The sequence below is a fragment of the Crinia signifera genome, chromosome 2 (genome assembly GCF_055691185.1).
Source record: "Crinia signifera chromosome 2, ASM5569118v1, whole genome shotgun sequence".
In the NCBI taxonomy this organism is placed as follows: Eukaryota; Metazoa; Chordata; class Amphibia; order Anura; family Myobatrachidae; genus Crinia; species Crinia signifera.
Genome location: NC_139218.1, coordinates 24,491,604 through 24,516,435, shown reverse-complemented (window position 1 = coordinate 24,516,435; position 24,832 = coordinate 24,491,604). Strand labels below are relative to the sequence as shown.

Here is a 24,832-nt window from a genome sequence, read left to right as displayed (position 1 = left end):
CCTGCCTCTATGCAAACTACTGCCCGCTGGATTCACTCTGGCAGGCATATTTGGACACCTCCCTCCCGATTCCGGCGGGGATTCGGGCACATTCTGTTAGGGGCAGTGCTACAGTTGAGCAAATTTACAGGGCGGTGACTTGGTCGTCCTCCAATACTGTCTTGCGGTTTTGACATGTTTGCCTCCCAGGACTCGGCCTTCGGCCAGAGTGTGTTGTCTGCGGCACAGGCGCGTCCCCACCCATAGGTGGCTGCTTTAGGACGTCCCACTGTAAAGCTGTGGCCCCTGATGTCTACCGAAGGAGAAAATTAGATTTATGTCTTACCTGCTAAATCTCTTTCTTCGAGGACATCAGGGGCCACAGGGATCCCTCCCTGCCACGCCTGCTTTACTTCCGTTACGGTTAAGTTATGATTATGTTATGTTGTTCCTCGGTTGAGGGTACTAACATGTGTTCATAATGTGTTTCTGTGCGGTGCTTCTCTTCCTTCTCTCGTCTCCTGCCTTGGCTTGTTAAAAAAACTAAGCTTCCTGGCCTGGAGGCGGGGTAGAGGAGGGAAGGAGCCCGACTGCCTGGGAGGCAGTTCAAGTTTAACCTAGGGTGCTGGTGCTCTCTCCCACTACCCACTGTAAAGCTGTGGCCCCTGATGTCCTCAAAGAAAGAGATTTACCAGGTAAGACATAAATCTCATTATTTACAGTTTCTTATATATCGCAGCATATTCCGTTGCGCTTTACAAAGGAGACAGGGATACACCAAACAGAGTATTTACAGACAGTCAAAAGGTAGCACCATGTCGACCTAATGTCCTGTTGACCTAGAACCATGTCGACCAAACAATCCCAACCTCCCCTCAAAGTACTGAGCTGGGTCCTATGCTTCACAGCACATAGTGAATGATTAATAAATGTGATATTTTTATAGTTTCTTACATTCTGACCAGGTCCAAAGAAATAGACACGAGAAGGTAACAAAAATAGACCTTTTTTTCCTTTTTATTATTGTTATAACCGATTGAAATTGAAGCAATATTACTTTGTGAGACACAATAATCAGGAACTCTCTCAACTAAAAAAAAAAAAAAAAAAAAAAATTAAGTTTTCCATGTTCACCACAGAGCATATTGCTACAAATGTATCCATAATGGTTTCTAGAATCACCTCGTGTGCTATCTGGCATTAGAATCTGAGGTAAATTGTCTAATTGTCTTCTAATGAAGATGGGATGTTGTTCATAGCAACCAATCAGATTATATTATCTTCTAGAAGGTTCTAAATAAGTAGATCAGTGATTTTCAACCTTTTTACCTTGCGGCACACTAAATAAGATTTTAAAATTGCCAAGGCACACCATGAGATCTCCACAGGGCAAAACACATTGGTCCCCACAGGAACAAAAAAAATACATTGGCCTTTTACATGAAAAGAAGAGATCAGTAAATAACAGTTGAACTGGTGGTGGTTGTAAATTGGTTTGTGCATCTCTAGATCTGGGGGCGCACTTGAGAACAGCTCAAGGCACACTAGTGTGCCACGGCACAGTGGTTGAAAAACACTGAAGTAGAATCTGGTTGGTTGGTCAGTCAGTCTACAATAGAATATCTTCCACCTGTAAAATTTTTCCTTAACTAGTAAGTAAGGGAGTAAGAGCGAAACCCCTGGTCTAGTCCACCCTAAAGGAATGACAGGGTCAGACTAGTGAACGTCTGTTCCTACAAATGATCAACATCTTCCAACTCCGCTAGTAAATAAGAATTTTGATTTCTAGTGTTGATCCCTTTGAAAATACGGAGAGGTTTCTTTTTAGCCGTAAGTGCTCAATATACACTATGAAAGATCTTTTATATTTGAGTGAATTCTGGACATCCCTGATGCAGTAATATCAGACCAATATGACAGAGTTCCCAAAAACTCTGCAAGACGCACCACTGCAGAAAAAGTGGACTCTGCAGCTTCTTGTGCAGGGATACTCATCCAGCTGCTGTGGAACTGCACATACCAGCATGTCCTAATAGTAAAACTGTGTCAGGGCATGCTAGGATGTGTAGTTCATACTTGTGGGGAAAAGGAGTCTTTCCCTTCTTTCTCCTAAATAGAATGTGTAGTTCCTCAGCAGCCCCATGTTTAAAACCCCTGTTTTCTGGAGTACAATGAGAAGCTCTGCTTAACATGGTCAGAGGTTTCACAGAAAGCATATGAGCATCTAGCATTTATACTGGTGTCACCGCGATGGGTATAGAGGAATTACAATCCAAACAGGAAACACAGTAGCTGGACAGGGCAGCAAGTCTAGGTACCAACTGCCCCATTATAGAAAAAAAAAAAAAAAACAGTTCAGGAAGTGACAGGGATTTCTCACGAGCAACCTATTTAGAGTTCAGCCAACCTGCAGCATCTACTGCAGTAGTAGGTGCACGCACACACACACACACACACTGGGTAATATAATGAAGACTATTGCTCATTTTGGCCTTTGAGCAACATCGTAACACAATGAATGGCAAATGATGCACGCTCCTGTACTGTCTGTATATGTACAGATGATGGAGTGCATCCTTAAGAAAGGCCAAGCTACCCGCCCCCACCATCGGCATGCACTTGCCAATGCTGGGTCCCTGCGGTCGCGGATCTCAGCGGTGATCAGAATTGGTACCTGTGTTTGGGGCATTACTCAAGTCGATCCTGTGATCTGTAATATCCTGTATACCAGACAATGTATATTTCCTATAGACATTGAGACAGCAAACAAGCAGCATACTTGACGGTACTGAACTAAGAATAAAAGGGAAGGAGCCGGGCTACATAACACGCGGTAATACGGTTTATTGAGTGATCGGAGATTACAGGCTGCGGTGGAGACACTTACGCAGTATCCCTCATTATCTTTCTCAGTTTCTCAATCTTGGTTTTTGTGGACATGTCGATGTATTTCTCCCCAATGCTGACAACCATTCCTCCAAGGAGTGTGGGGTCAGTCTGCAATACAAAACACAACATGTAGTAACGCACACAAGCCTATAATCTAATATACACTCTATAACAATGCATTAGTCTAAAACTGCTGGAATGATCAGGCCACTGATAAAATAAAAAGCCATCAAGTCAAAATGTGTGAGGTCCCCCATTTATTTTAGTTGAAAACTGCAGTAATGAGCAATATCGAATACCAGACACTTGAGGAAATAAAAAGCCATCAAGTGAGTCCGGTACAGGGGGACGCGTTTCTGGTCTGCCTATTGTGCGAGAACCAGTGTACAACCCTTACCTTGGTCTCCAGTTTCAGAGATTCTCCCTTTGCAAGGAAGCCGGTGAGGGCAGATTTCAGTTCTGTTAGACTTGCTTCATCCAGAGGCTGAAAAGCAAGTGAATATAAGTCAGGCACAGGTGCAAGTGTACAGGGAACCAGTGGAGACTGGATTACAGGAGTCCGGTAATGCAATCATTCCTGCAGCAAGGAACAGTAACCATTTTTAATCAGAACATGTTAAAAAGGAGGTTTTGTCCCTAGTTTGTGGAGTAGGAACCCTATCTAAGGGGTTATTCTAGTTAGACAGTGATTGTGCCTTTGCAAGTGAACTAGAATAACCCCTAAAGGTGCCCATACACGTTACAATTATTGTATACAATATTGTATACAATATCGCATCTCATCCGATCTCGGTTTTGCGATGACATCAGATGAGATGAGATCTAGTACAAAAAGTATGTGCAGCACGTACTTTTTGTACTAGATCTCATCTCATCTGATGTAATCGCAAAACCGAGATCGGATGAGATGCAATATTGTATACAATAATTGTAACGTGTATGGGCACCTTCAGTCAGAGCCCACTCAGTAAGTGCTGATCAATAGCCTCCAAGCCCATGTGACAGCCGTGTTGCCAGAGTACGCTACAGTTCAACATGGCTGACAGTGGAACGGAACGACCTAGTCAGAAATAAACCAAGTTAATGAACACTTACATATAGAGGTGATTAACCCCAAATCCCACCCTTAGGCGTCACTGGCATCTCTTAATTTACGAACTAGGAGCGCATATCCCCAAAATAGCGCTTGGAGTGTCACGATAGACACAAATGCCTACACTAAGCAAATCATACTACTATTACAATTCCACTGCAATTAGGAAAAGGATTTGTTTCCCCAATCTCTTACTTTGCAGCAATTTGATGATCCTTCCCTGATGTGCAGGTCTGGCCTGTGGTCTGGACACTCCCAGAAAGCGATGCTGCCCTTACGCAGTTCTAGATCCTTCAGTCTGCAGGCTTGCCGCTAGCACTGTATTCATCATTCACATTGCTGCTTATGGTCACAAGTTCACTAGCCCTGAATCACCATAGCGTTATACCTACAGTCACCGTGTTCATGGCAGGACAGTGTCCTTGTGCTGAAGCACAGTGCTGGGTTAATATTGCATGCTCAAAGAATCCGGTATAATAGGGATAACCCCTGAGGCGAGCATAATGCTGGCCACACATCAGACCAACTTTCCTCCAACCATCCGACTAGTTTCTTGGATGGAATAAAAATCTGGTACTGGATGGGAGCAAAGGACAATCAGAAATGTGCCCACAAACCCAGGGAAATGGGCAAAAACATCCAAATTGTTTAAATCAAACAGGTTCAACTACAGTGCCGTGTCTGAGCGACAGTTTTTTGTGCTTTTCCAGATTTTGGGAGCAAATTTCTGAAGTGAATATTACATTTTGCTCCCATCCAGCACCAGATTTTTATTCCATCCAAGCAACCTTGGAGGGAAAGTTGGTCTGATGTGTAATTAGCATTAGACATCTGGTTTTGTGGGTCACACAAAAGTGCAACTAGAGTTCTGATGGCCAAAATATGTTCATAAAAGTTTGGTCCTGTAATCTGTCACTTTCATAGAAGAACGGATTAGGGCCAGATGCACCAAGCTTCAAAAGTGATAAAATGGAGAGTGATAAACAGCCAGCCAATCAGCTCCTACCTGCCATGTCACAGACTGTTTGAAAAACGTCAGACATGAGCTAATTGGTTGGTTATCACTCTCCATTTGATCACTTTTGAAGCTTAACCTTGGTCTGTATGATTTCATTCACTAAAGTCAACGGAGCCATAGAAACCCAAGTCAGTGGCGATTTTAATAACGCAAGTTTAAGTTTACAATCATGTCCAAGTCAGAGGTACCGTTCCCAGCATACTGCAGAGTGAACCACAATTCTGCCACGACCCGTCACCAGAACAATACTCCATCTCACTTACTGAAGCGGACGTGACAGAGCACACCACCTCTCCCCGATGCGCGCTCATTATCTTGGTGAATGAGGCAATGATATCAGCAGTAAAGCGCAAACGACCGTTGGAAGCCAGCAGATCTGTAGGTCAGAGGAGACAATTAGCACCATGTGTGTGAATACACTCCCCACTATGTAAATAGCTGTCTGATGTGACAGAAAATGGGAGACACTGGCACTCACTGACAAAGTTGTTGGTAACTGGGGTGAACTTCTCCTTCGCCAGGAGATCAGTGACAGTCTTCTGTTTCACAGCGTACTTGATGTGGGGGTCTGTAATAATGGCATTTAGTTTGGGATCCTTAAGGAGGGTCTAGAAGAGAAAATGAGAGGTTAGTGAATGACTACACTGCTAGATAATATATCAGTAAGAAAGGAGCCGCCTGAGGCTGTGGCTGCATTACTGGTGCAGCACATAGGATACCATCCACTGTGCACAGGAGCCAGCAGTGAGAATATCCTCGTCCGGCGATACCTGCTGATGCGTCCTCTCCCCGCCTCACTGGGCAAGTGCAAAATCATTATCACAAGATCTCCTATGCAGCCCAGGGGTGGCAGCTGCCACATCCAGGGTCAGAGCTGTCCCTGCTGTGGTAACTGGGTAACGACACAGCTGTTGAAATAGATATCTGCAGGTGTCAGGATAGTCTGTGCAACAGACAATTCACTAATACCTAGCATCTTGCAGCACCAATATAGACAGGGGTGTATAGCACCCCCCAACCGCACTAAATGGGGGATTAGTACCGTACATCTATCTTAAGAACACATGAACATAACCAGGAGATATTACTAAAACTAGCAAATGTTATATTTGTATCAGACAAAAACCAGCAAGAAATACAAAATAAATAGATATAATAAAGAGGGCCACAGTATATAAGGATTGGCATGTCTGTGCATCGTACATCTAAAAAGACAAAGTTGGCTCGTCGCACTAGGTACTGATAATGTAAATATCAGAAGAGGCCCCCAGTATTTATAACACTTAAAATCAGTGATATTGGCGGGGTGTGCTACCCTTTGACAAGAAATTTGAATACATCAAGAGGAGAAGGAAAGACTAGGCTTGTCGTTATTGTGGTGCACCGTAAGGAGGTATTTTATATAAAATATAACTTTTATTCAATTATTCACTTAAAAAGCGACATATAAAACCAAAGACATACAAAATAGACATTAACACAAAAGCTTTTAAAATTGAGGAAAAGATTCCTCACGTAGTGAGACCCCAATGTCACAGTATCCTGTGGTTTTTGTTTGTCACAGCAGTGCGTCATACTATATAGGGAGTAGTCTGCAGACCTGAACAGATCAATGAATTCTACCCATGTGATAGTGTTATATCTGAGTAGCCTTTAAGTTACAATAATGAGTACTAATCCTCTAATTGCTAGGGTACTCCAACACTAGTTGTTTTAAATACGGTTATAGTGAGGAGATATAGTGATCTGATAGGGTCTAGGTCTGCCGAGTTTTTAGAGGCAGTATTATACCCCTTTTAGACCAAACGACGGGTCGCACCCGCTTTTTGGACCCTGGTTGAAGCAGGGTGCGACCCGGCGTTTAGGGGCATTTACACCGGACGGGCTTAACGCCCGCACCCCCTCCCGCCCCTTCCCGGCGCTTGAAGATGACAGCGCAATGTCATCTTCAAGCGCCGATCGACGCCGCCGTACCCGGACGCTGCTGGGGGCAGCCCAGCACTAAGGTAAGCTGCTAGGCTGCCCCCAGTCCCCGCGCGCATCCCCCGCCATTGGACAGGAGGTGAATGGATGCCCGCACACAGGCATCCGTTCACCTCCCTCCCCCGCTGCTGTCTGCAGAGTATAGCAGACAGCAGCGCCGGCTGTCAGTGTCAGACTGACAATCCGTCCAACCTGCGGACCGCAGGTTGGACGTTCCCCATTCATGTAAATGGAGCCGGGTCATCCGACCCGGCGTTCCCATTTACACCGCCCTCTACCCAGGTCCTAGCCGTGTTCTACCCAGGTCAGGACCTGGGTAGAAGTCCCCGTGTAAAGGGACACGGCGTTCGGGATTTACACCGCCGAAGATCCGGGTTCTGACCCGCCCGCTGACCCGGACTTTTCGGCGGTGTAAAAGGGGTATAACATGTGTGCTAGATGGCAGTATAACTGTCTGGAGGGTAATCAGCTGGTGTGGTGAATAGATCACCTTTTCAATTCACAGGTGCCACCCAGCTGACCTTCCAACTGAGTTATAGATAAATCAAGAGATTCCAAATTTTTGTAGCATATTCATGGTGCACATAGAATGAATTAGCATCAGAGGGGTTAAATGCTAATGGTCTCTCTGTATGGGTGATAGTAGTGTTAGGTGATGATATAACTGTCTGGAGGGTAATCAGCTGGTGTGGTGAATATATCACCTTATCAATTCACAGGTGCCACCCAGCTGAGCTTCCAACAGACTGAGTTATAGATGAATCAGAGATCCCAATTTATCTATAACTCAGTCTGTTGGAAGGTCAGCTGTGTGGCACCTGTGAATTGATAAGGTGATATATTCACCACACCAGCTGATTACCCTCCAGACAGTTATACTGCCATCTAGCACACATGTAATACTGCCTCCTAAAACTCGGCAGACCTAGACCTATCAGATCACTATATCTCCCCACTATAACCATATTTAAAACAACTAGTGTTGGAGTACCCTAGCAATTAGAGGATTAGTCCCGGGGGAGCTTGATTAGATTGGCACTTGATGTGCCATTATTTACATGTGATAAATCGTCTCGATTTATCACATGTAAAAAACCCGGGGGGGGGGGGGGGGGGGGGGGGGGGGGGGGGGGGGCAGCGGCTACAGAGCAGGGCTGCTGGTGGGAGCTGCGGGGGACACAGGCGGCATAGAGCCGGGCAGAGGGAGCCGGGAGCTGTCAGTGCTAGAAAAAAAAGCCTATACAATGAATGGGTGGCCTGTGATTGGCTGAGCGCTCTCTCAGCCAATTGCTGACTGGCTGAGAGAGCGCTCAGCCAATCACAGGCCATCCATCATTGTATGGGCTTTTTTTTTTTATTCAGTACTGACAGCTCCCGGCTCCCCCCTGCCCGGCTCTATGCCGCCTGTGTCCCCCGCAGCGTCCTCAGCCCCCCCTGCTTCCTCCACCGCCGCGCCGCCCCACTAGGTCCAAAGTCGGGTGGTCGGACGTGCAGCAGGTCCGACCACCCGATGCAGATCCGATGCGCACGGACCGCGTATCGGATCTGAGGGGACATCAAAACTAGCCGATTTTGGTCCGATTTCGGCCAGATCCGGACTGATCTGGCCGAAATCTGACTAAAATCGGCTAGTGTATGGGGGCCTTAAGTGAGGAATCTTTTCCTCAATTTTAAAACTTGTGTTAATTGTCTATCTTGTATGTCTTTGGTTTTATATGTCGCTTTTTAAGTGAATAATTGAATAAAAGTTATATTTTATATAAAATACCTCCTTACGGTGCACCACAATAACGACAAGCCTAGTCTTTCCTTCTCCCCTTGATGCATCGTACATCTAGCTGTAATGTCCCACCCTCATACAGGACTGCAAGCAGCCAGTTACTCACCGATACCCTGGTCAGGTCCTTCTCCACCTGATCTAGTTTCTTCTCCTTGGAAGCCGCGGAGTAGAGAGCTGTGGAATAGCGGCCTTCCAGACCAAACACCTGAATAGGGGGCTGGAGGGGAACACGGAGAAAGGGAATTATTAGTCAATAACTTTCTTCTTGTGGGGGACCCATGTGAGCGGCACACCCCAGATAAGAATGATTATTCAACCTAATGACCACTGCACAAATCTAAGTTTTCCCATTCTGTGATTGGACAATCTGGGTGATTTTGTATTGTAGAACCAGAGAAACCTGGTTTTGTATAGAAGGGTAGGGTTTAGTCGTAGAAACCTGACCCCAGATCTGTGACTTACCCTGACCAGCTTGGCGACTGGTCTGGACACACTGGTGCTGAAGGAGCGCACCTAGAACAGAAATTCAGCAGTTATTCCAACAAGCAGAACCATGACCTGTAACAGGCACAGACATAATACTAATTCTATATGCCTATAACCATTCATACTGGTCATTGAGATCAGCAAGCTGGGCCGTTATCTGTGTATATGGCCCCAAAATGATTGCCAGTCATGAAAAACCCAATAGAAACAGAGTCTCTCTTATCAGACATGCCTGTAACATTAATACTATCTGCCGATGTGCAGTCATCAGCCACAGACACAACAGGCTTCCACGGAACCCCGCAGCTCACCCACGACCGATCCTTGTTGCTTTGTTACCAGAGTGGTTAATTTGTAAAACTATTATTCATTGCACAGGTCAGATGTCACAATCTGACCAAGAGCAGCGAGATCACAGGTAGAACCGAGCAGACGCACAGTTAGTAACCCAAAGCACTGGGAAGCAACACGCACGATGGGTCGTATGAAGGATATAGGAGGTACAAGCACACGGACTGTAGTTTCAATGGGAATCCTTCAGTAGTTTCTCAGCCCGACACTGGCTACAGGTCAAGGTGAATATTATTGACTGGAAAAGGAGACCATTTATTTGCAGGGTGTTCTAAGGGTATCATGTGTGATTACCCATTACTATAGCATGAAGTTCTTCGTGAAGGACATTCAGACACCAATCTTTTTTGGGACTGCACAGTGGTTAGAATTGCCTATAGCACTAGGTACTTAGGTCTGATTCCCACCAATGTCTGAAATGTGTGGAGTTTGTATGTGTCAGTATATCAGTTATTCTGGTTAACATAATTGAATTTCAGAAAAGGACACGCAGATCAGGGAATTTAGACAGTACGTTCCAATGGGGCAGAGGACAATTTGACATATTACATAAGACTATGTTAAGTCCCTAGGGAATATGTGTTGCCATACAAATAACGGATAATGATGTAGGCTGTAAGATACCAGAACACCGAAGGTCACCCATTGCGCGCTACAAAGTATTGGTCCTTGAGAGCCAGTGCACCTCATCTTGCCCCACTTGTGTCCTGATCTCACAGATACCTGTACACATACCTATGGGTCTGCAAACAAAAGCCAGTGGGCCTGGATCTACCATAAGCGTGCTATGTCCCTATAGATTGTAAGCTTGCAGCAGGGCCCTCTAACCTCCAAGTCTGTCTGTTACCCAGTTTGTTTTATCACGGTCTACTATTGTAAAGCGCAACGGAATCTGCTGTGCTATATAAGAAACTGTAAATAAATAAATAAATGGGCACACAGGGTGAGCCTAATACCTATTATTCCCCAAAATTTTACGTTCGACCTGGGGTTTTTAACACATGTCCAACTGGTGTCACAACCGGTTCACATGACAGACAGCACCTGGTCTATAGGCAGGCAGAACCCTTTTAGTCTGCTCCCGCATGTGTCTTCATAATGACCAGACAGCAAGGGCGTAACTACCATAGGTGCAGCGGCTATGGGGCCCAGAGCTGAAGGGGGGCATATTTCCTGTGTAAGTTACATGTGTTATATTCATTTATCACTATTGGTTAGTATAGAAGGGCCCTTATAAACTTTTGCTATGGGGCCCACAAATCTCTAGTTACACCCCTGGCACACAAGGTTTCCATTCATACTGCACACACAGGCAATTACTTTCATCCTATAATAATAATATTAGCAGTGCACAGGCCGGCAGAGAGCAATGACAGCGTGGGACATGCAGAGCAGCAGCAGCAGCACAGTCTGCGCACCACACAGTATATTGCCAATCCCGGTGGATGCGGGGACACGCAGGCGGCAGCCCAGTACCGCACCTCCTGCGTCCATAACGACCCCCAACCCCGGTTATACCTTGAGGGAGATTCTGCCGGCCGCTGCCATCTTCTCCTCCGCCCGCTGCTCTAGGTCACAGTCACACCGGCACCTCCCACCAGTCACAGCACGTCCTGCGGCATTACGTGCCTAAAAGACGTCAGGCGTGCCGCGGTGTCTTCCGGGTAATGTAGTCCGCTGGGCGGGATTACTGCGCATGCTCTATAATCCCTCCAACCACACCATTTTTTCTAAAACTGGTGCCGGTTGCGCATGCTCAGTAAAGATTTAAGAAAGTAGATGTAGACAGCGTGTGTGTGTGCTCGTGCTGTGACCTCAGGAGGAGAGGTGAGTGCTGCAGTGTGTGTGTGCAGGGGGCTGGGATAGCCCCATACACCCGCTGCTATTCAGCCCCTGTCACCCACACTGTACATGCCTGCATGTCAACAGTGCACTGGCAAGCCTATGTAACTCATGTATCACTGATGTATGAAACCCCAGCAGTATCATGGTTACAGTCACAGATCCCTGTGTATGTTTGTCTATGAAATGGATGCAAATGGGGGGGGGAGGGGGGATGTTGGTGCACAACTGCCCATCCTGCATCCATATAATTAGGTTGACACTCAAAAGGTCGACATGGCTTTAGGTTGACAGGTCATTAGGTTGACACAAGCATTAAATCCACATGGGGAAGGTCGACATTGTTTTTTTTTTTTAAATTTGTCCCGAATTTCGACACAGTCGACATGGACACCGTATCAGTGCACCACGTCCCCTCGCATGGCTCGCTGCACTCGCCATGCTTCAGACATGGTGCCTCGCTACGCTCAGCACACTATTCTATTCTCCCTCCCTCCATTCAGGGATGGGGAACCTTCGGCTCTCCAGATGTGGTTGAACTACACATCCCAGCATGCACTGCAACAGTTTCAGTATGGCCAAATAGCAAAACTGTTGCAGTGCATGCTGGGATGTGTAGTTCAACCACATCTGGAGAGCCGAAGGTTCCCCATCCCTGCGGGATGGTAGGGAATGAAATACAGCATATCGGGTGAAAGAAAAACCTTGTCGACCTTCCCCCATGTCGACCCAATCTTTGTGTCACCTTAATGACCCAGTCGATGTAAATCCATGTCGACATTTTGAGCCTTCAGTGGTCGACCAAATGTATGTCGACTGCTTCAATGTCTACCTAGTGACCATATACCGTCGGTGGTGCAGCAGCCGAAATGACTGGAAACAATACATTTTCCCAGAGGTTTAGGCAGTAATGACTGGGAACGTTACACCCGGAGACCTGCGCATGTACAGTAGACTGACACGGGTATGCATACCCTCCAATAGTACCAGTTGTTATGGCCTGTGCTGGCCACAAAGACTTTGTACCGGGTTTCTGGGTCTCCAACTGTCCATTGAAAGGGGGTGTTGCCCCGCCCCCTTTACCTGTGGCCAAGCCTCCTTTCTGAATTTGTACCAATTTCTGCCCTTAAGATATTGGAGGTTATAGATGGGGTTGGCAGGTCGACACACTAAAAAGGTCAACATACCTTACGTTGACATGGTCAAAAAGGTCAACACCAGCAATTGGTTGACATTTAAAAGGTCGACATGAGTTTAAAAAAAATTGAAAGAAGTGTTTTTGGTACTTGTTTCCTAGCACGGCCACAATCTGGAGTAATCGTGTACCTTAAGTTAAGGTACACGATTACCCCGATGGACCCGATTTCCTTTGAAATCAGGTCCATTTGGCCGGCTAGGATAAAATATCGGGGGCATCGCGTCGGTCGGGACCATTAACAATGGTCCCGACGCGACCGACGCGATGCCCGCGATTTCCCCATAGGCTTCAATGTTAAAAAATATTTTAACATTGAAATCTTGTCGGGAAAGGTAAAATATCGGGGGCATCGCGTCGGTCGTGACCATTAACAATGGTCACGACGCGATGCCCCCGATTTTTCCATCGTGTTCAATGTAAAAAATTTTTTTTACATTGAAATAGTGAAAAAAATGTGAAAAATGTGAAATGGGCCAATATGACCCATTTCACATTATAGATGTCCCCGTCGTCACCCCACGATAGACGCCAACCCGAAGCGTGGCGAGCGGCGGCGGTGCGCGTCCTCCGACCTTTTCATTCCCCTACTATCCACGTCGGCGTGGAGTTGAGAATAGAATAGTGTGGCGAGCGGACGCGGATACCTTCACAGTTATACGCGTCCCTTCGCGGGCTTCACAGGTGTCCGTGGCGACACGGACACCTGTGAAGCCCGCAAAGGGACGCGTTTACCTGTGAAGGTATCCGCGTCCCCTCGCGGGGCTCGCTGCGCTCGCCACGCTTCGGGCTCGGTGGCTCGCTGCGCTCGCCACACTATTCTATTCTCAACTCCACGCCGACGTGGATAGTAGGGGAATGAAAAGGTCGGAGGACGCGCACCGCCGCCCCTCGCGGGCTCGCTGCGCTCGCCACGCTTCGGGTTGGCGTCTATCGTGGAGTGGGGTGTACGCCATTAAATTTGGGGGGGGGGGTTGGGAATATTTTTACACTGAATCCAATGTAAAATCGGGTCCCAGGGACCCGATTTACATTTCATCAAAAAAAAAAACGGGTCAAAAATCGGTCGGTCGCGTCGATCGCATCGCATGCGACCAAATCGCATGCGATGCGATCGACCCGATTTTTCCGACACGACCACCCCGATGTAAATCGGTGTGGCCGTGCTAGGAAACAAGTACCGTGTTTTTCATACTTTACCATCCAACTGGACATATTAGACTATTATAGTGTGCCCGGAGCGTGGCGGGCAAAGCGGTACACTTATATATGGTGTCCATGTAGACATAGACACCAATTAAAACGGGAAAAGTCATGTTGACCTTTTCCATGTCGACTATTTTGACCTTTTTCAGGTGTTGACCTATGACCCATACCAGACTGATACAGCACCAAAGTCTAATGTACGGCACAGAGGAGGCGCCCACATGGCCGCCTGGTTTGCCATCAATGGTTTGAAACCATTAACCGGCGATGGTCAGTTCTAATCCCGGCAAGGCCGCTCGTGTGTAAGCATTGGGTAATAATTTGTATTTATTCATTGATTTCAGGAGAGAGATCAGAGATGGTGCCATGAAGGGCCTCCGAATGTCTGCACTGTACAGAAGCTGCATCGCTGGTTTTCATTCATGGACACCACACAGGCTATGTACTAATGTCATTACAAATCAGGGGTCCCTTGCATCGCTGGCCAGGAGAAGTCCATGTCTGTCCGTTAGTCCCTATGGACCTCAGCCAAGGAGACCATGCTCCCATGGAGTTACTTTCCTGTGGCAAAATGACCTGCTGCAGAATTACTTACAGTCCTTAACGAAAGAGCACAGAGATCTGGGCGCCCTGCTAAATCTTACTCTAAAAGAGGAGGAGCGCAGGGACCTCGGCCAGCGTCATGCCGATCTGTCTTCTCTCCAAGTCCTCCTCAGCCAGATCCAGGAGGCGGAAGAGGAAGTCAGGGAGCTGGAAGCCATGTTTGTCGGTAAGCCCTGAACCTATCACTGCAGCCTTTGCCCATTCGTTCCTGTGACTTCGGCCTCTTTCGTTTTTTGTCTGGAAGCTTTTAACCTTTTTTTTATTTTTTTTTGTATTAATTTAATATAACTTTAAGATTTGTCTGTTATCTTCTATTGTACTATGAGAAGCGTCATCTCCTGACAAAGCCAGTCACATCGTTTAACAAATGCCTACGAAATGATTTATCAATCTCTGCCCATTGAATGCGGAAACCTCCCAGCATGAACTAGTTGGTACTGCTTTGTTAGCACAGCAAAAAAAGCACACAACTGGGCAAAAGTACGTGGCCCTACAGATGTGGCTAATGTAACGTGCAGGGATATGAGAGGACTATGGCCCTTATGCAGGTCTGATCGCAGTAAAAATTTGTTCTCAAAAAGGGCAAAACCATGCTGCACCGCAGGTGGGGCAGATGTACCATATGCACAGAGAGTTAGATTTCAGTGGGGTGTGTTGAAAATAATGCAGCCAGTATTTACCCTGCGCAGAAACAAAATAACTCACAAACGTAAGTCTCTATACATGTTACATCTGCCCCACCTGCAGTGCACATGGTTTTGCCCATTTTCAGAACAAATTTGTACTGCGATCGGATCTGAATAAGGGCCTATATTTTGGCTGCTTTATTTTAAAATGCAATTTAGATTTCAGTTTGAACGCACCTCACCCAAATCTAGCTCTTTCTGCACGTTACATCTGCCCCACCAGCAGTGCAGCAGGGTTTTGCCCAGTTGTCTGTTTGTTTTGCTTTGCTAACAAACCTGAATTATGCTCTAAGTGCAGCCGCGGGGCCTGTTCGTTCAACCTAATCGAATAGCTCCAGTTCACTTTAGATAGGTGCTATGAGCACCCGACACAATTCACTCTGCTCCTAAGAATTATTACATTTTTTATTTAGAATGTATTACAATTGTCAAATAATTTTGTTAAGTCGTTTTTCAATACATAGAAGTAAGAAGTTACATCCATATCAATTATTACAGTTTATTAAAGAAGTGCAACTAGTTCGTTTAACATAACTGGGATTTGAGTCTTGGACCACAAATGTCAAATTTGTAGCCCAAGACTCGTTAACCCTTGCGGCTACTTATTCAAAATGGTAAATTATAATATGGTGCTTGTGCCCACTTTGCCAGTGTATTTGATGCCCAAACCAGCGTTGGGACAGACAAAATACACTTGGTTCATATGGAAGTGATCCCCCCTCTGTTGATTTCAGGTGTCAAATTTGTGACCCAAGACACGTTAACCCTTGTAAAACTACAGCTACTTATACCCCTTTTACACCAAAAATCCCGGATCCGACCCGGCATTTGGAAGAAGGATCCAAGCCTGGTCAGATCCGGGATTTACACTGTGGTGCCCACCCGCAGTGTAGACGGAGGCGGCGCTTGGAGATGACATCATCTCCAAGCGCTGGAACCGCGGTGATCCCCGCTGGATACACCGATCGCCGTGCTGGGGGCAGTCCAGCACCAAGGTAAGCTGCTGGGCTACCCCCAGCCGTTGTCCGGGAGGTGAATGGATGCCGCACACAGGCATCCATTCACCTCCTCCGCTGCCGTCGCTGCTGTCTGCAGGGTATAGCAGACAGCAGCGCGGGCTGTGTGGGCCCCCCCCCCCCGTCCAACCTGCGGACGCTGTGGTCCGCAGGTTGTACGTCCCCCATTGATGTAAATGGGAGCCGGGTCATCCAACCCGGCGTACCCATTTACACTACCCTCTACCCAGGTCCTAGCCGTGTTCTACCCAGGTCAGGACCTGGGTAGAAATCCCATGTAAAGGGACACGGCGTGACACATTTACACCGTCTCTGACCCGCCTCTGACCCGGGTCTGACCCGCCGAAGACCCGGGGTTTTGAGGTGGTGTAAAAGGGGTATTATTCAAAATGGTTAAATATGGTGCATGTGCCCAATTTGCCAACAAATTTCCTTCCCAAACCAGCGTTGGGCCAGGCAAAATACATGCGGGTCATATGCTAGTGACCTCTGTTGATTTCAGGTGTCAAATTTGTGGCCCAGGATTCATTAACTCTTGCAAAAATGAATGTTTTAAATAAGAAGCAGGAGCTGGAATAAGAAGCGAACTACAGCCTCGTTGGGATCTGTAATATTTTATAGTGCTTTATCTCTGTAGAGCAGGCATGTCTGTCCAAACTGCGGCCCTCCAGCTGTTGTGAAACTACAAGTCCCATCATTCCTTGCCACAATTTTGCTATTAGGGAATGCTAAAACTATGGCAAGGCATGCTGGGATGTGTAGTTTCACAACAGCTGGAGGACCACAGTTTGGACATGCATGATGTAGAATATTAGCAATGATCCTATATCTAAGCAGTAACGGCTTTTGGCTTTCCTACAGGCCTGACCTCACCGGAGGATAATCAGCTTTTGCAGGAAGAACAGGAAGCAATGAACGAAAGTATTAATAATCTACGTGAGAAGGTGACTCCATCTCTGCCTAATTCTAGTCTATTGCAAAGCTGCACTGTACTCAGGGCATTGTATAAGCTTATTATTGATAGGAACAGGCATATTTGATAAAAGTTCAGAACACCAACCTAACCTATGGACAACTTGTAACATAATCACAATGATAACATCAATTCCACCCTTTTACACATAGCTGAAATACCCGGGTTTTGGTTGGTGCCTACACACTATCCAGGTACAATCCGGGATGTAGCTGTGCACTTCCTGGGTTTTATATTAAAAGGGGAACAAATAAACTTTTTACCACATATATCTGGTTTTGTGCACCCCATGCTCTGACATTTATCCTGGAATATAACTCTGAAGACCATATTAGCCTGTTCCTTGGTGAGGTGCATGGTTTTAGAATGGTATGTTATGCGTTGCACTGATTATGGCGTATTAATACGACTTCTTGAGTGGCAGTGACTGAAACGCAGTGCTGCAGTGTGATGGTCTCCAGCTGCACTACGCTCCTGGTAAAAATAAAGAGCCAGCAGTACGCACATCTCCGGGCATATCTGGGGATGCTGAACACCGGACAATGTAATGGTTAGCATTACTGCCTCACAGAGCTGAGGTCATGGGTTCAATTTCCACCATGGCCCGAACTGTGTGGAGTTTGTATATTCTCTCTGTGCTTGCGTGGGTTTCCTCCAAGTACTCTGATTTACTTCCCCTATCCAAAATATACTGGTAGGATAATTGGTTAATTTATTTAATAAATAAAGAACTCAAAAATTGGGTCCCTATTCAGACACTCCCATTCAATTAGGCCTCGCCCATTTTTCAGGTAACCGCGGCACGGGATTTAATGCGGGTGTCACGCACCGCACACGGTGATGACTGTTTAGCGGTGCATTCAGTACACTGCTGTATCTCACTTGTGTTAGTGCAATAGACCTTTTTAATTCTTAAAACACATGCCCTAGCTGTGTTCTGATTGGATCGGCTTTCAGATACATTTTCATATATTTTATTGACAGTGCAAATAGCCATATATTGCAATGTATTACCATTAACGACGAACCCTATGTGTAACCATCATTCCTCTGTTTATTTTCAGCTGTTAACTATTCTTGTGCCTCCCAAAAAATATGACCAGAACGATGCAATACTGGAAGTGGTGTCTGGTCGGACGACAGGAGGTCAGTATGATGTGTAGAATAGAATTATAGGCCAAGAACGAAAACCTATATACCTGTTTGTATGACCACATAAAGGCACAGGTTAAAGCTGTTGTGTTCCCGTATACTTTTGGCTTTTTCAAGCAAATTTCTAAAGATATCTTTCAGTGAGTTATTCCACAAAAGCCCCAACTTTCCGTTGTATTGCTGACTTTCGCCACTGGGTGGTGCTGTTGCATTAATGTTGGGTGAATTTACATTCACTGTTAAATCAGCATAGAAACATTAACCCAGATATCTGAAAGCAAATATGATGAGATCCAGTTCTTTCTTATAGTGGGATTTCTCCCCCTTCCTTTCTTTCAGGTGACATTTGCCAGCAGTTTACAGCAGAGGTTTTTGACATGTACCGAAATTATGCCCATTACAAGGGATGGTCGTTTGAACTTATAAATTACACAGCCAATGAGACTGGTAAGGTTTTTGTGTTAATTTCTGACCTATCTACAGTTAAAGGAGCCTAATGCTCAGTAACGGGTCCTTTTCTTACAGCGTTTTGAAGCTGGGTACACACTAGATGACATTTTAAACGATATTGTCGGTCATGACTATTGGTAGCGGCACAATATCATTTGTCCGGGACTCCAGGAAATTCTAGGACAATTGTCAGCCGATATTGCTCACGGTGCATGTAGTATAGTGTGCACCCAACTGAGATGCACCCAGAAGACTTGTTTGCTGATGAGGGAAACCTATACATTGGGATTCTTATGCCATCTGTTCAAATAATGCCGGCTACCAGTCTAGACATCATTTAACCACCCCAGTTATTAGTGCAGTCTAAAGGTGCCCATACACTAGTAAGATTTATCTTCAGATCTGGCTGGTTGGAACAAAAACATGGCTATGGATGAGTGACAGTTTGCCAGTTTTCCGGCATTTCCAAGCAAATGGTCAACTGTCATTTGCTCTCATCCATAACCATGTTTTTGTTCCAACCAGACAGTTCTGAAGATAAATCTGCATGTGTATGGCCACCTTAGGTGGTCATCCCTTGCTGCAAGAAGTCTCAGCAGTGTACGGCCTTCCGATCCCCCTTGAGCAAGCAGCAGGCTCACATGCGGTGCTGACGTGATGTATTGCACGCAACCCTGTTCCGCATTCTCGGGAGGGGGTCCGAGTCGCACGGGACCGCGCAATTGGATCGGATGTCAAACACACTTTTCACCCAATTTCTCGGCCCGATCCGTTCTAATCGGACCAGCGGATGGGGGCCTATATAGCACTATAAATAGTCATGTCTTATCATTTTGGTGACATCGCGCAGCTAATCTGGGGTACAGGAAGTGCTTGCTGGTGTAGCGCCAACATCCTATGTAACCCATCTGTCACGTTGCAGGCGGCATTCATCACGCAGCAGCGCGTGTCATAGGAGACGGCGTGTACAAGCGTCTGAAATATGAAGGCGGAGTTCACCGGGTGCAGCGGATCCCGCAGGTTGGATTGTCCTCCCGGATGCAGAGGATTCACACCGGGACCATGGCTGTCATTGTGCTGCCGCAGCCTGATGAGGTACAGTAGTCAGTCGCTATTACGTAGCCCGATGTCATGTGATCGCTTTACGGGTCAGCTGTTGAAAACAAAATAACGGGCCTTTACTTTTCGCGCAGGTAGATATTAAAATTGATCCAAGAGATCTGCGTATTGATACGTTCAGAGCCAAAGGGGCCGGGGGACAGCACGTCAATACAACGGACAGTGCGGTCAGGATTGTCCACTCACCTACAGGTACATCATGCCATTCTCACACATACCACTGGACACTGGATTACGGGCTCTGCTGCCGGGGTGGTCGACACGTTTTGTTTGGTGTCCATGTCAATGCCTGACCCCCAGTTAGTGTAGCGCGTTCGCTCACCATGCTTTGAGCCAGTTGCCACGCTCCGGTACCACTGTGATCCGCTCCCAGTCAGATCCCACATGGATATTAAAGTAAGAAAAAAAAAAAAAGGTGAAGAAATCATGTCGACTTTTTTTGGATTTTGACCTAGTGCATGTAGACCTTTTAGGTGTCGATCTAGACTTTGTCCACTTATCATATGGATCCCCTCTGGGTTCTGTACAGTGACCGGCTGTGGACCTGTGGCTGAACAGCATGCACCTATGACCGTAACCCCTGTACGCAGGGGCTCCGACTGGTCTGCTGGGCACCGGGAAAATGGAGGGGACATGTCCGTCAACTGGGGGAGGGGCCTCCAGGAGGAGGCATGGCCACGCTCCTGTGGAAAAAATAAAGAAGAGGGATAGAAATGAAAGACTGACGCTGCAGCTGTCTGTCTCTGTCCCTAGCCACGGACATGACACTGAGAGGGGCTGTGATGCATCAGAGGAGGGGGTTCTTCCAGCAGACCCGGGTAAAAAGTAGCCACCCCCACCCCACTCAACACCACTGTACATTCTGAAAGTCACTCACAGGTCATTGCTGTACTCTGGTCTCTCTCTGTAGGGATAACGGTGGAGTGCCAACAAGAACGCTCACAGATTCTAAACAAGGATAAAGCTATGAAGATGCTGAGAGCAAAACTCCACGAACAGACAGTCCAGCGGGAGATGTCCCAGAGGCAAAGCTCCAGGAAGCTGCAGGTGGGGAACGCAGATAATACTGACAGAAGGTCCAGATGTAAATGCCCTGCTTTGTGCTATCTGTATATCTGAATGTGATCACTCCCCAGCCAATCATCTCCAAACTGTCGTTTTTCAAACATGGCTAACGTTTTATCACATTCCGCTTTACCAGGCTTAATACATTTGCCCCAATCTTTGTAATGTTTATTTGGGGCCTATTTATCATCAAATATTTGAGGGATATTCCCCCGGCACCTTTCAAAATCTGTGCCGTTCCTTTTTTCTGGCTTGCATTGTCACTCTCTGCTGTGGTGCTTCTAGCAGAGTCTGATCTGTATTTTAGCAGGGAGATACAGACCAATCTGTGATAGAAGCAACACAGCAGAGAGGGACAACGCAAGCCAGGAAAGAGGAACGGCAGGGGTTTTGAAAGGTAAAGAATGCTAGAATGAAGATTACAGTATTAAGCATTTCTGAGATGTACTCTGGAGGGATCTTCCTTAAGGGGTGTACACACGGAGCAAATTTGTGCTATTTTCTAAGCAATCTGACTAGATTGCTTAGAAAGTAAGCACAGATCTCTCTGTGTGTATGATCCGAGAGATTAAATATCTCTTGCTAACTAAGTCAGTGCATGCAGCCACAATCTAGTCAAATTGCTTAGCAAATGACTGCAAATCTGTCTGTGTGTACAGAATGAGAGATACTGATCGTAATCTCTCATTCTGAACCACTACCCGGCCTTTTTTTGCTTAAGCAAAATTGCTTAGCACAAATCTCTGCGTGTGTATGTGTTCTCCATGGGAGATCTTGACACCAGCAAATTTGCTTAGCACATCTGCATTAAAAATGCAGATTGTGATTAAATATACCCCATAGACAAAATAATATTAAACCTACTATAAGAAGAAATTATATATAATTGTGTAATTAATTGTGGTAGCCTAGCAACTACACAAACTAATTGTTAAATTGGTTCTACTGTATTACCGTGTTACTTCCTACGCAGGTTGGGACACGAGATCAGTCTGACCGAATCCGTACTTACAATTTCACCCAGGACCGATTGACTGACCACAGAATATCCTACGACGTCCGTAATTTAAGGGTATATATCTCTTCTGCCTTACAGACTGTGTAACCTTATGTTCATAAATGCCTAAAGACAGCAGAATATTGTAATAAAACCAGTGGCGGATCCAGAGGGAGGGGGGGGGAGGGGTCTGCAGCAGGGTTCAAAAGTCAAATATGGGAGCCACACTCACTGCCACCAACTGCCATTCCAAACTGACTCACTGGCAGTGGGTGTGGCTCCGCTATTTGAATTTTGAACCTTTCTGCAGCCTCTGGAGTCATCACTGAATAAAGCATATACAAAATGTTACTTTATATGTGCGGAAGCAGCTGGACTGTTAATTTGACCGTATTTGGATTGCACCTTTTATTGCTAAATTAACTATATAAATAAATATATATATATATATATATATATATATATATATATATATATCATGAAATAAAATACAGGGATCACTATGGGGGCAATTAAGCAAATCAATTTGCAAAAGATTTCAATTTTTGTTCTCTATTTTTACAGGGTTTCCTAGATGGAGAGGATCTATTGGATGATTTAATGGATAGAGTCCACCAGGCAGCTGCTGCAGAAGATCTTCTTGAGGTCATTGAAAACTATTCCTCCAGGGTGACAGATGTTTGACCCCCGAAGTGTCATTTGCTGGACAACAGAAGCCAGAATGGGGTCACCAAGTACAAGACCCCCCTGAGCACGGACTGTTCAGAGCTTTATACTCACCAGCGGAGGTGGGGATGGGAGAAGACTCTCTGTCTGGAATTGTGGGGGGCCCTGAGATGGGTCAGTTACTGAGCACTGCTGATTGGGCCAAATCTCCCCCTTTGCAGTATGTGAGTGGCCGGTGTTCATTGCTGATAAGCCCTCTGTTGCGGCACATACACCTCCCCGGATTTGGCCTTGTCCTTCCACCTCCACTGTCAGGGTCTGCCACTTCCTAAAAAATAATTCAGATTTTCTTACTCTCACACTGAGCAGGATTACAGAGAATTATGGGGTCCCCATAAAAAGGCCGGGCGTTCACCTGCAGGGGTGGCGATGCTGGCTTGGGACGGGTGTCCGACGTGACGTTAGCGCCCGTCTCCGGAATTCGGTGGTGAGCGACCTCTTTCTAATACGTGGCTACCTTCCATTACCCCCCGGAAGTCTAAGCGAGTGGTGTTTGGACGATCGCAAGACTTCTTGAATGTATCTACATACGTTTTATGTATGGTTCTGCTGACGCGTGATTGGTCGAAGAGATATTTGCGTACACTGGCACATCTACAAATAAAGTGTCCACAGCGTGTACGAGGATGTTATTTGCTGGCTACATTGAGCCTGCTCCCTCCAGCCACAGGCTGGTTTCACACACTCCGGCTCCTGCCGGACGGTGAAATCCCGCACGGCCAGGGAGCCGTGCCGCACACATTAGTTGTGAATGGACACTGGTGTGTCCATTCACACGGGACGGCCACGACCCGGCCGCACGGTTGCAGCCGGATCCCGCCACTGAAAGGGACGGCTGCCGGGCTGTGGCCATCCCTTCCATGATAAACTAGTGTGTGCGGCACGGCTCCCTGGCCGTGCGGGATTTCACCGTCCGGCAGGAGCCGGAGTGTGTGAAACCAGCCTTACAGACTGCTGCCACTCTTAAGGATTTCGGATGGATGTGGCTCAGGCCTCTTTAAACCGTTTTCATTGACACGTTGGTTACTCGCCATTAAATCATTTAAGGTTGTGTTTGCTCTGATTGTTTTATTTCACATGGCAAATCATTTAAGGGCCTGATTCAGACCTGGCCGCTGATTATCGGACGACTGCGCATGCCTGAGTCCAAACAGCGACAAAATCCAGCGCCTGTTCTGATCGCTAGCCATTCGCAAGTTGATTTATAGGACGCCGGCGTTTGTGGGTGTCATTCGGACGTTTTGTGGAAGTGTCAGGGGTATGGGTCATTGGGTCGACATGCGTTTGGTCAACAGTCCTTAAGTGACATGGCGAAGACAAACAGAGATTTGAATTCCGCACAAGGTTTTACCTCCACGTTGGGTTCCGCTACAGAGTGAGCGGACCCCTGTTGTGGAGGATGTGGCCTGGGGAGCCTATACCAACTATCTTAATTGCTGATGCCCTTGTAGGGGTCAGGTATCTGGTTGGTGGTGCTCCCTTGAGTCCAAAATTATATTGGAAGGGACAGAAGAAAAGAAGACTCTTTTTCTGAGTGCCCCAGAAAAATACTCGTTTCTTCTGTCCCTTCCATTGTGACGTAGCTAAGGTCAACATTAGTTTTTCATGGTTTTTATTGTCCCGAATGTTGACATCGACACCATCTAAGTGTACGGCTGCACTCACCATTCTTTGGGTGCGTTGCCCGGCCCACTATTATATTCTCCCTCCACGCCCTAGTGGATGGTAGGGTGTGAAATACAGCCTGTTGGCACATGCTGGTTCCACACAAAAAAAAAACCAGCGAAAAACTTGTCGACCTTTTGACTGTTGACCTTCCCATTGTCGACGTAATGCTTGTGTCGACCTGACGACTTGGGTATTTGCAGGAATGAGTGTCGCATGTTGATGCCATGGTTGATGGCAACACTGCAGCTGTGGCTGGGCGAGTTCCCCAACACATAATGTACGGAACACCTGCATGGGAAGCTGCATTTGCTTACATAGGACAATGAGCTGACGTGTCCGGGTGGAAAGGATTCCTTTTCCTCAGTGATGCGTCCATGCTGAAGCTGGTCAGTCTCATCTCTTCATCCATATCAGGAGGCAGTCCCCAATTTTACCAGCTGTCGTTAAAGTCATTGCTTTGTCATTTCTATATCATTGGAAGAAAGGGCTGAACAATATTCATGTATCACCTACTATGTGACATTATCCTACATGGAACTATCGGGGTTCCTAATG

General features: G+C 46.5%; 2 protein-coding genes across 2 annotated transcripts; one reads left to right on the top strand and one right to left on the bottom strand.

The window, feature by feature from the left end:
• Nucleotides 1-2,799: 2,799 nt before the first annotated feature.
• ATP5PO (ATP synthase peripheral stalk subunit OSCP) lies at nt 2,800-11,245 on the bottom strand. The gene is made up of 7 exons (XM_083171766.1): nt 11,098-11,245; nt 9,205-9,255; nt 8,849-8,959; nt 5,458-5,587; nt 5,243-5,355; nt 3,266-3,352; nt 2,800-2,976 (listed from the first exon to the last, which is right to left on the bottom strand). Exons 1-7 carry the CDS (start codon nt 11,125-11,127, stop codon nt 2,863-2,865), a joined length of 636 nt encoding a protein of 211 aa, XP_083027892.1. The 5' UTR covers nt 11,128-11,245; the 3' UTR covers nt 2,800-2,862.
• Nucleotides 11,246-11,319: 74 nt separating this feature from the next.
• Nucleotides 11,320-23,307, top strand: MTRF1 (mitochondrial translation release factor 1). The gene is made up of 10 exons (XM_083171765.1): nt 11,320-11,406; nt 14,167-14,591; nt 16,989-17,071; nt 18,165-18,246; nt 18,592-18,699; nt 19,625-19,797; nt 19,896-20,013; nt 20,732-20,868; nt 21,860-21,958; nt 22,448-23,307. Exons 2-10 carry the CDS (start codon nt 14,189-14,191, stop codon nt 22,565-22,567), a joined length of 1,323 nt encoding a protein of 440 aa, XP_083027891.1. The 5' UTR covers nt 11,320-11,406; nt 14,167-14,188; the 3' UTR covers nt 22,568-23,307.
• Nucleotides 23,308-24,832: the final 1,525 nt, after the last annotated feature.